The sequence below is a fragment of the Elaeis guineensis genome, chromosome 9, assembly GCF_000442705.2.
Source record: "Elaeis guineensis isolate ETL-2024a chromosome 9, EG11, whole genome shotgun sequence".
Classification (NCBI taxonomy): domain Eukaryota; kingdom Viridiplantae; phylum Streptophyta; class Magnoliopsida; order Arecales; family Arecaceae; genus Elaeis; species Elaeis guineensis.
Genome location: NC_026001.2, coordinates 58,496,070 through 58,508,341, shown reverse-complemented (window position 1 = coordinate 58,508,341; position 12,272 = coordinate 58,496,070). Strand labels below are relative to the sequence as shown.

The following is a 12,272-nucleotide window of genomic DNA, read 5'->3' as shown; positions in this document are numbered from 1 at the left end:
AAAGCTATATTGTAGCAGTGTCTGGCCAGGGCTTGGTCCCCTCGGACTTCTCCGATCCCCTGATTGGTGGGGAATTTCAACTTCAAATGGTAGGTTAACATAATGGCTCGGAGAGCATTGAGGCCAGGCCGGCCGAGGATTGCGTTGTAGGCCGACGGTGCCTTCACCACCAAGAAATTCATCAGAGCTCTGGATTGCCTTGGATATCGACCTGCGGCCACAGTCAAAGTTATTATTCCCTCCGTCGGAACAGCATCGCCGGTAAACCCTACTAGAGGGGAGCTAATCGGCCTCAAATGACCGTCAAGGATGGACATTTTTGAAAAGGCATCGTAGAACAAAATATCGGCCGAGCTTCCATTATCGACAAGAATGCGGTGGACGTCTAATTTGCTATATTCAAGGAAACTACAACCACGTTGTTACGAGGGAATTGAACCCCCGAGCGTCTTCTTCAGTAAAGGTTATGGACTTCTCAATCTTTTATCGCTTGGGGGTACGGCCAGTACATTTGTTGCTTCCTGTCGGGATCCTCCCGAGATGGTGTTGGCGAAATCTGTCGAAGGTCGATTGTCTGACCACTCCATGCCAGCGACCATAGCCGAGGATGTGGGGCCCGGGAAACCAGAGGCGAGACCGGAGCCTGAGATCTGGCTATCTCAGGCTCCGGAGGTCGTGGGTTGCCATGCGGATGCTTCGCGAGAAGTCATCGGGCGAGGATCCAGTGGGGGAAGGAGGAGCGGATGTCAGAGAAGATGACCAGAGGCGGTTCCGTTGAGCGCTCCTTTAAGAACAAGGGTACTGCGAAGGCACGCGCCCTTCCTCTAGCGTCAATCCTGTTGGTGCAAAAATCCACCTGCGTCGGAGAAGCTGGAGTTGTGAGGGTTGCGGTCGCCGTCGGGACCTGCAAAAGAAGTCTAAACCGGAGGTGGGGTTGCTCCGGCAAGACCCTCCGACGCTCAAGTCAGCTCTCTACCTCAACAAGAATGGAGTGCTCGAATGAAAATTTTAGCAGAGTTTCTAGGTAAAAATGAGAGCTTAGAGAATAACATATCTGGGATCTCCTTTTATAGGCGGAGGGGGCAGCAAGCTAATAGCGACATCTGTAACCGTCTGGTAGTGGGCTGCCCAGGGTCAGGCGGAGTTTGTTGCGAAGAGTAGTGGAGTAGACCCGTGGCTATCACCGAAGCGTGCGACGTGGAGTCTGCCGCAGGGAGTGGAGCGGCATCCGTTATCGCGATTTGCCAGGGGATGGAAGAATCGCGCGGTATCCGTCGCAGGAAGTGGAGCAGTGCTGTGGCCGTTACTGCGGCCTGCCAGGGAGTAATGGAGCCGCGTAGGATCCACCGCAGGGAGTAATGGAGCCGCGTAGGATTCGCCGAAGGGAGTGGAGCAGAATCATGGCCGTTACTACGGCCTGCTAGGGAGTCCAGACTTATCGGTTGAAGTTCGGTTGGAGTCTGTAGCTGGAGAGAGGTGGCTATCTATCCGTCTGAGAGGAGCTTGGAGTCTGGCTCTCGCAGGAGCCCGGACGGAGTCTTCTTTCAGTTGAAGTCGGGGACGAAGTCTGGCTCCCACAGGAGCCCGGACGGAGTCTTCCCGCAGTGGGGCTGGAGACGAAGTCTGGCTCCCGTAGGAGTTCGGGCGAAGTCTACCTGCAATTGGAATTGGTAGTGAAGTCCGGCTCCCGTAGGAGTCCGGACGAAGTTTACCTGCAATTAGAGTCAGGGACGAAGTTCGGCTCCCGTAGGAGTCCGGACGAAGTTTACCTACAGCTGGAGTTATGGGTGGAGTCCGGCTCCCGTAGGAGCCCGGACGGAACCTGCAGGTGAAGTCATGGGCGAGGTCCGGCTCCCGTAGGAGTTCGGACAAAGCTTACCTGCAATTAGAGTCAGGGACGAAGTCCGGCTCCCGTAGGAGTCCGGACGAAGTTTACCTGCAGCTGGAGTCGTGGGCGGAGTCCGGCTCCCGTAGGAGCCCGGGCGGAGCCTGCAGGGGAAGTCGTGGGCGAGGTCCAGCTCCCGTAGGAGTCCGGACGTCGCGAAGAACCCGGTCGACACTGGCGGGGTCCTGCCCGTCGGCAAAATTTGGGAGTGCGGCGGAGGCTCGGCCGCCCGGGAGGTTTGAAGAGATGTTGTCGAAGGTCGAAAGTCAGTTGGATCCTCGGAGGGTCACTTTCGCCACGAACTTTGGCTGAGAGATATTTTATACCCAACAATAGCTTTCCTTCCGGCTTCTTCAATCTAATCTAAAGATTCTTCCTCTTCTGTAGAAAATTATTGTTTTACATGATTTTTTTAAAAAAATTCTAGAATGACCATTAGCAAAGTTATAGCAGATAAATCGGAAGTCTGGAGATAAATCCCAAACATGATATCTGACACTATATGCACTACATCAACGGTGCACCACAGAAATAATTGGAGCCTAAATGAGAAGAGCAAAAGTTCATAAAATTTATACGGTTCATAGGATGATTAATGAAGCTCATGGAAACAAGAAATTTGACTAATATGGTGCAACTAGTGTGGGGCACAGTGAACCCTCATGCCCTGGACTGGTGATGTCTTCTTTTATTATCCTTTGCAGTCATGCAGACGCTGACCTGGTGCCGGTGCTGGACAGCGTTCAGTGACCAACGGAGGAATTCGAAATCAGGGGGCGGAAAGATGGGTGAAAATTCAAAAAAATATCCCAATGGGACCCACGTCATTATTTAAGTCATACCAATTGTCGTCTCGGGCGCCGCAAGTCACGTGGACGGCAGGCGGACCACGTGGCGTGACGCTGACCGGTGGGGCCCGGGGCCGACCTGTCTCGCACGCTAGCTTCCACTGAAGAAAGAGCGCAGGAGGTCATCGCCACGTCAGCGTCCGGTGTCGTCTTTACCTTCGATGGGACCAAGCCCACCGCCCCTCTCCAGTTCTTCCTCCTCGTGGGGCCCGCGGGGCCTGCTTTCCAGCCACGCTTGGTACATGCTTGCTGACGTTGACCAACACCCGTATGCCACGTGTACACGCCAGGTGTCTTTGGTATGGGAAAAGCTAGCATGATGGGAGGTTGAGGTTACTAGTGCCAACTTTGTGATATATATTTTTCCGTTTCTTTTACGGAACTTTGATGTTTCCACCCTCTTATAACCTACACTCATTAAAGTTATGTTACGTAAAAAATACATGATTAGATATTACTGTTTACATGATTCCCAAAGCTATGTAATGTTGGCAGACTGAGCTTGTCCTCGCCGTGTATACATCGTTACAAATAGAAGTGGTTTACTAGCCCATGGTAGACGTCTAGCTAGCTGGTATAAGTTTGCAACCAAATATCATTATGAGCAGGTGCTTTCTAATTCACGTGTATAATTGCCTTGCACAGCATGCTAGGAAACAATGAGATGATATAAAAAGTTATATGTGAATTTTATAACTATTTTTTACAAGATTATTGTTCTACGACACAATTATTTCTTTTAAGATTAAATGCTAATTATATGTTTGGAAGCGATTGGCATGATCCAATATATATCAGATTCGTTAACTAATAGTTTGGCCAATATAATTTTCTTATTGTCTTTTGCTGTGTTTAGTACTTTATACTATATAAGTTGTAGGCAAGTGATTAATTACTTATGTGCCTTGTTGATCCTTGTTTTATAAAATTCCAGTGCTATGTTGCCACGATTCAGAATCATGAATAATGGCTTATATGTTCAAATAGGTGCAGATATTAGTTAAGTAATTGCTTAGCAAGTAAATGACGTGAGTTTAAACATTTTATAGCAAAAAAAAATATGAAAATATCTTAAGTTGTATTTGGTAGCTGGTAATCTATCTAAATTACTAGAAATTTAAAGTAGATCCACTGGATGTTGCGTTTGGTATGCTTTTTGGATGGTAATTCAGATTATTTTGATAATTCAGATTGTCTCTCAGAATTATTTTAAGAAGGGATAGCTATCCAGATTATCACTTTTTTGATAATATTATAATAAAAATTTAGATAAAATTATTTTTCAAAAAAATCACATAAAATTCATCGTCCAACTCTCCCTCCTCCTCCCTGGCCCCACCTTTCTCTGTACTCAGCCCCCCATCCGTGGCTCCTCTATCTTTCCGTCTGCCTATGACTCCTTCGCCCTCATTTCCCACTCTCCTTGCGGTTCCTCCATGCTCGTCTCCACTACCTCTACGGCTTCGCATATGCTTACCCCCTCCCCACCTCCCGTGCTCATGGTTCTCAATGCCCTCCGATTCATTACTTCTCCGTGCCAATACTATATCCACACTACTGTCACTATTTCTCATCAGAAAAATATCATATCCTGTTGTGATAACAAATATATTAATTAAAATTTTTAATAATTTTAATTTATATTTATTAAATATAATAATTAATATTATTAATAATTTAATAATAATAATATTTTTGAAATAATCTACAGTATCTTCTAAAATTTTTTGGTGATGCATCAAATGCACCCTTAGAGCTAAAATAGAGATCATGTAATATTTCTAAAGAAAAAAAATGAGTGCGTCGATATCAACATTTAGTATTAAAAAAATGTAAACAATAAAAAGGTTCAAGCAAGTATTTTTCTCGGATATATACTGAAATACTAGCGTTCCAGCCAGTAATATGTGATTGGTTGCCTGCAAAGATTCTGAGTGCCACTGGCTGTCCAATATAAATATCGACTCCCCCTCCATACCATCCCACCCCACAACGCTTTCCTCCTCCACCTCCGGTAATTTGCCTCTCCCTTCCACCGGCTTCAGCCTCCGTCTTGTTAAGCTCCTCTTCGCCAACTTTCCTCTATTTATCTCTCCCATGGCTACCGTCGAGGTGAGCCACTTCTCTATACTTTTCCCAACGTCAACAAACATATGTCTCTATGTCCCTAGACTGGATCACAACCTCCTCACAAGTTTGCATGTTTTCTTTTGCCACAGTTCATTAGGTACCATATATCCGGGTAAAATAGAGGATGATGCAGATTTGGACCTAGATCTGGGCTCCTAGGAATGGGATTAGATCCGCTAGGTCCAGATAGATTGCCATATGGCTTCCAAAAGATTAGTCAATGAGATGATCTGTAACAAGTTGTACTAAGCCAGTTCCTGGACTTGAGACAAATTAAGATGTAGACGAGATAGTTTCTTTTTCTTCTTTTTCTTGATGAAAATGGGTTGTAGACGAGCTAGTTGACAACAAATAAGCTAGGGAAGAAGTTCCTCAGTTCCCCTTCATTCGAAACCACCTTTTTTGTGAGAGGAGTAATCAGAGGAACAGCCATATATTGATCATGGTTTGGATTATCTGGACTCTAGTCAGATCTCATGGTTGATTTTAATCAACAAGATTCACTTGTGTTCCATGTGATTGTTAGTTTAGTGCTACCTAGTTACTGATCCCTTCATTTTTTCCAGTTTTTGGTCCAATATTTTTTAAGAAAATCTGTTAAAGTGAAATAGACATTCTGGTTTTTTGTTTTCTCAAAAAAACATATTGTATCATATTCTAAATTGCTCTAACATTATATTTTCTTTATATCATATTAGTCTTTAAGTTGGCCAGTCAACATCAACCTTAAGCAAACTCATGGATGCTAGATTTACCAATTTTTGTCGCTACAAAACTAAACCCGATTTAACTTTTTCCTGCCATCCTCTATTTACATACATGCGTGTGTGGCACTTATATATAGATCAATATTTAATATAAATGGAAAATATAGCAATATAAAATAAATATTAATATGTATCAGATGTATTATGTATAATTATTCCTGTATTTGTGTACGTGGATGTTAGAGATCTACCACATGTACATAATTGTAATTATAAGAAAAATTTTGTTGCGGCATGCTAAATCTTTTTGTCTAGCACTAGAAACACAATTTTCAATTACATCTGGCTGTTAACAATAGAGTCTCAGCACGTCGCCCTAGCATTAGAGACGCAAGTGGTAGACAAGGATCTGTGGGTTAAGAGCCAGCCAATTGAAATCCCGCTTGACCAAGAAATTTTCCTGCCTAGGGGAAGAATGAACTTAATCATCCAAGTCTAGCCCTGATCAAGCTCCAAATGGTGCAAACCAAAACTCAAATTCAGTTGGGTGGACTAATTAATCCAGGCTGGTTCTGGCCATATCCTAAAATGATTTCGATCATGCCAATAATATAGAGGTATCTTAGATTAGATGAAGCCGGTTCACGGAGATCAGATGTATTTGGATTTATTGTACTAGCTTGATCCACATGGGAGACACATGGGCCCACATAACCAGTTTGACGTATGAAAAAAGGAGGGAGAATTCTTGGTTTCTCGGTTATTACAGAGGTGAAAGTTTTGGACATGCAGGTGGAAACAGCTCCGGCCGTCGAGGCTCCGGCCATCGAGGCTCCAGCAGAAGCCCCGGCCGCCCCCCCAGAACCCGAACCAGCTCCCGCAGAACCCAAACCAGCTCCCGCACCAACTGCTGAACCGGTAGCCGAGTCTGAGCCCGCCGCCCCTGCCATCGAAGAGTCCAAGGAAGAAGCCCCAGCCGCAGCACAAGAGGAGGCGGTCCCAGAACCACCAGCAGCAGAGCCCGAGGAGAAGCCTGTCGAAGAGCCTGCAGTCAAGGTGCCGGCCGAGGCCGAACCAGTGGCTGAGGAGCCGAAAGAAGAACCAAAGCCAGAGGCTGCAGAACCGGAGGCCCCTGCTCCTGAAGCCCAGAAGCCTGCCGAACCAGTCGTCGAGGAGCCGACCGTGGAGGAGCCCAAGGCTGTTGAGGAGGCGCCGCCACCAGCAGTGGAGGAGGAGGTGAAGGCCGAGGTGGCGGAGGAGAAGACCGCGGTCTCGGAGTGAATGAGATGAGGCTATGGCTTGTGTGTTTTGTTTGATCAGATGGAGGTTTAGTTTAAGGTTTTAGATTTTATTATATCTAAAAATATTCGTTACTTTTAAATAATTAAAAACTAGCTATTAGATGGTATTAGAGCTACGAGGTGGAGGCTATGATCCAATTTATGGGTGTGTTTCACTTATAAGTGGATCGGAGTTGGTAATGTGCGTTTGGTGTCAGTGGTCCGCTGGGTTTATTTTGTAGTCTTTGTTCGTATATGTTTTTGGTGATCGAGTGCCCTGTTTAGGCTGTGGGCTTTCTGTTGTATTTATCAATTAAGATTGTCTTAAGATTTTCTTGATCTATAATGGTGATATACATACGGTTGCACTAATCGTATTCCAGAATTCTGCAAGCTATATAATATAAAGAAAGTTATATGACATCCCATTCATATGCAAAGCTCAGCTTCTGTCGCCGACGTAATTTAAAAGTGCTCCACGGAACCGCTGAGTTTGATTAGCAGAAATAAGTTTAATTAGCACCTCCATCCCTATATATATATATATTGAAAATAATATTTTAAAATCAATCATCAGTCAGTTGATGATTGTACTCTTTTTTGTATTAGAATATGAATTATAAATTAATAAAAATTATTTTGATATTTTTCATCACAAATTGTTTCATCTTCTAATGAACTCGTATTGTGGTGAAGTTCTTAGGATTATTTAGACTCGATAAAGAAGATTTATCGTTTAGTCTTTAAATCTGTTCGCGATCAAATGATACGTTGTTACCAAGGACAACAACGTTTATTAAGCATAGGTCATTGTATGCCATATGGATTGATTGTCCTCTTAATCAAGGAGTGTGGAGACACTGGTATGGCATACAGATGAGATGTAATGGTACATCTGCACTGAACGTGATCAATTTCGAAGCTTTTTTTGCTGTCAAGATTTGCTCCGATGGGATATGGGTATAATTGTCCTTCCGATCTGAGACTGTCACAGTGACTTGCTGCAAGTCACTGCACTTAGACACTGGACTATCTGAATTTCTAATTCAGTGACGGAAGGCTGCTTGGTGTAGTCAAGTACTTGACTTGTCGGTGCATGTGTCTAGATGGGATTGACCACTCCAGTTTAAGGAGTTGTGTACATGAAGGAACCATATCTAGGATTTCAGGGTTAGATCTTGAAACTTTTTCAAGATCATACAGCGGAAGACTAAAATAAATCAAAATTTATTTTCTAAGATCAGAAAATCCCTAGATCTAAGATCCTATTATATGATTATTACATAGCATTAAATCAAAAATTAAAATATATATAAATATAGTATGAACTACATGTTGATCATATCAACATGTTTCTATACTAGCTACATCTAATGTATGTATTAAATAATAGATCAGATCTATTACCTTGCAAGTTAGACGCTCTAACCTCGCTGATCCGGGCTTAAGGATGATGTTGCAAGCCGCACACGCGTCCGGCCTCTAGGAGTCGTCCACACGAGCCCACGAATCTCGATCAGAAGTCCTGCTTCAGGAAATCAGCACAGTATGCTAGTACTGCGCTGATCCTTCTTTGATGGTTGATCAGGTGCCTCCTTCTTCTTGATTTGGACTCTTCCAAAGATGAAAAGTAGAAGGAGGAGTTTCAGATCTGAGACACTCTCAGAAAACTCAAGATGGAGGGAGGAAAGATATGAAAACAAAAACCCTAGAAGAAGACCCTCTTCTTCTTCACGTTTTTCTCTCTAAACGCCCTAACTTGCGTCTTTTATATCTCTACGACCCAAAGGTATTTCTCTCTGATTTTTGGATGGAAAAAGGTCTCTCAAATATCTATCTCTTCCTAAAATTTATAAAGAAACTCATCTTATATAGAGAGATATGATAGAGTCCTTGTCTAGGTCAAACACCTAGTCAAGGCTTATCCAAACATGGCAAGTTAAGGGACGCCCAACTCTTGAGCATCTCCTCCATATTTTCGTGAATGGATCACTAGCAAAGGGTTCACAATGTAAACCCTAAATCCATGAAAATTTCAAAAAAAATTTGGATAAATTTGGTGCAAAATTGAAAGAGTTTTGAATTTCTAAAACTCTATCTCATAGAATTCAAAATCCAAACTTATTCCTTTTAGATTTGATCCAAACCACCTTCCATGTAAGAAAGAAGAGAAGAGACCTTTTGTGAACGTGAGAGAGATCTGGGAGAGGGCTTTTGTCAAAAAAATAAGTGGAGATTGGCGTTGAATTAAGAGAGAGGGCGTGGAGAAGGCTTATGTGGCGCAAGGTGGAATCCTAGTCCTACTAGGATTCTGTCTTATGACTTGTTTTAATTTGGTTTCCCAAACCAAATCAAATCAAAATTAGATCAACCCAATTAAAATAGATCTTAACCCAATTAAGAACCTAATTTAATCAGATTAAATTAGATTTAAATCTGATTTAATTTTCTAATCAAATTAGAAATTAGATTGACCCAAGTCCTAGTTGAACTAGGACTAGTTTTTCCTTGCACTTGGCTTATCCAATAAACCAATTGGACTTGATCCAATCAAGCCCAAAATAAATCTAATTAAATATATTTAATTAGACTTAATTTAGCCCATTGGCTTAATCAAATTAAGCCAATTAGCAATCGAATTGCTAATCGATCCTCCTGCAACACTTGCATTGGGTTAAATGTCAATCGTATTGATTATTTAACCCTAGAACGATTTTTAATCGTTGATCAACCATCTGATCGGATCATGAACTCTAATGTGTGTGACCTCATAGGTCTGAACCTAAGTCGATAGCATAGGAACAAATTTTATACCAATCGAAGTGACCGTCTAGCAATGGTACCCGACGACCGGATAGGTCGAATGTGTAGAACAACATCCTTAGAACCCATGCGGATATAGTTTTCATATAATTCATCCCCTTGACCAAAATGATCATAGGACACCCCAGAGTTTAACTGTCAACTCTGATCAGGTTGTCCACATTGTATTTCAAAATATCAAATCCATCTGATGGATTACCCTGGCCAAGGTTTTGCTAAATTGAAATACAGCGACTCATTCTTCTCCAACTCTTGGAGTGGTCAATCCATCTCGATCACACTCTGACTTCGCAAGTACTTGACTGTGCCCAGAAGCCTTCCGTCCCTGAATTAGAAATTCAGTTAGTCCAGTACCAAAGCACAGTGAGTTGCTTGCAAGTCACTGAGGCGATCTCAAGTCTAAGGGACACTTATACCTATATCCCATCAGAGACATTCTCGACAGCAGAATGCTCTAGAGTTGGTCACGTTCAATGACGATGTACCCTTACATCTCACCTGTATGCCATACCAGTGTCTCCACACTCTTTGGTTAAGAGGACAACCAACCCATATGGCCTACAGCGACCTATGCTCGATAGAAGCTGTCATCCTTATTAACAGCCTATCATTTGGTCGTGAACAGTTTTAAGGACTAATCGATAAATCCTCTCTTTATCGAACCTAAATAGTCCTAAGGACTTCATCATAACAACGGAGTTCATTAGAAGATGAAAGCTTATGATGAAAATGCCAAATATATTTTATTTATTAACAAATCAATTACAATACTTGGTTGCTCAACCGTCAACAGCTTGACGATTGGCTTTTTGGGACACCTTTCCCAACAACTCCCACTTGTCCTAAAGCCACTCGGCACAGTATCTAATACCCATCTTCGACTTGTGGTTGTCGAACTCCTTTATTGCCAAGGCTTTAGTGAAGGGGTCGGCTAGGTTCTCCTTTCCGTCGATCTTCTGAAGGTCGACGTCACCTCGATCCACGATCTCCCGGACCAGGTGGAAGCGGCGCAAGATGTGCTTCGTCCGCTGATGTGCTTTGGGTTCCTTCGCCTGAGCTATGGCACCAGTGCTGTCGCAGTAGAGCAGGACCGAACCATCGAGGGAGGGTGCTACTCCGAGCTCGTTGATGAATTTCCTCAGCCACACAGTTCCTTCACGGTATCTGATGCTGCGATATACTCCGCTTCACAAACAGAGTCTGCCACAGTATGCTGCTTGGAACTCTTCCAGCAGATGGCTCCACCATTCAGAGTAAAGATATAACCCGACACACTCCTGCTGTCATCATGGTCAGATTGGAAGCTGGAGTCTGTGAACCCCACAAGTTTCAGATCTGACTCGCATAAATCAACCATTGGTCCTTAGTATTTCTCAAATACTTAAGGATGGCTTTAACCACTTTCCAGTGATTTTCTCCAGGATCAGATTGGTATCTACTCACTACTCCTAGTGAGTATGCCACATCTGGTCCTGTACATGTCATGGCGTACATGATAGATCCCACGGCTGAAGCATATGGGACTCTACTCATACGCTCTCTCTCTTCAGGAGTTGTCGGACAATCCTTCTTAGAGAGAGAAATTCCATGGCCTATCGGTAGATAGCCCTTCTTGAAATTTTTCATGCTGAACCTCTTCAGCACAGTGTCTATGTACATGGACTGGGATAACCCAAGCATCCTTTTAGATCTATCCTATAGATCTTCATCCCTAGGATGTAGGATGCTTCATCCAAGTCCTTCATGGAGAACTGTGATGACAACCAAACTTTTATTCCCTGTAGTGCGGGGATGTCATTCCCGATTAAGAGAATGTCATCCACATACAAGACAAGGAATACCACAACTGGACCATTTGCCCATTTATAAATGCAGGGCTCTTCTCCATTCTTAATGAAGCCATACGTTTTGATCACCTTATCAAAATGCATGTTCCAACTCCGAGAAGCTTGCTTCAATCCATAAATGGATCTCTGAAGCTTGCACACCTTGGACTCATCTGTGGATGTAAACCCTTCAGGTTGTATCATATACACCTCTTCAGTCAGCTCTCCATTCAGAAAAGCTGTCTTTACATCCATCTGCCAGATCTCATAATCCAGATGGACAGCTATTGCAAGCATTATCCGAATAGATTTGAGCATTGCCACAGGGGAAAACATCTCATCATAGTCAATACCATAACGTTGACGATACCCCTTGGCAACCAGACGGGCTTTATAGGTCTCCACCTTTCCGTCTGCGCCTCTCTTCCTTTTGAAGATCCATTTACACCCAATGGGTTTAACCCCTTCAGGTGGGTCAAGCAATGTCCATACATTGTTGACCTTCATGGACTCCATTTCGGATTTCATGGCTTCAAGCCATTTCTCGGAATCAGGTCTCTGCATAGCATCCATATAGGTGATCGGATCCTTATTATTCTCATCAAGTTCAATGGGATCACCATCCCGGATCAAGAAACCGTAGTATCTGTCCGGCTGACGCGGTACTCTACCGGATCGCCTTATTGGTGCAGGTATATTGGGCTCCGGATGTGATCTAATCATATCCGACTCAGGTTCAGCTATTGGTGTCGGTCCTTCTACCTGTTGAACTT

At 43.4% G+C, this 12,272-nt stretch overlaps 1 protein-coding gene across 1 annotated transcript; it reads left to right on the top strand.

The window, feature by feature from the left end:
- The first annotated feature begins 4,649 nt into the window (after positions 1-4,649).
- Positions 4,650-7,235, top strand: LOC105036011 (uncharacterized). The gene is made up of 2 exons (XM_010911745.4): positions 4,650-4,845; positions 6,363-7,235. The coding sequence occupies exons 1-2, from the start codon at positions 4,831-4,833 to the stop codon at positions 6,849-6,851; spliced, it is 504 nt and encodes a 167-aa protein (XP_010910047.1). The 5' UTR covers positions 4,650-4,830; the 3' UTR covers positions 6,852-7,235.
- The last annotated feature ends 5,037 nt before the right edge of the window (positions 7,236-12,272 follow it).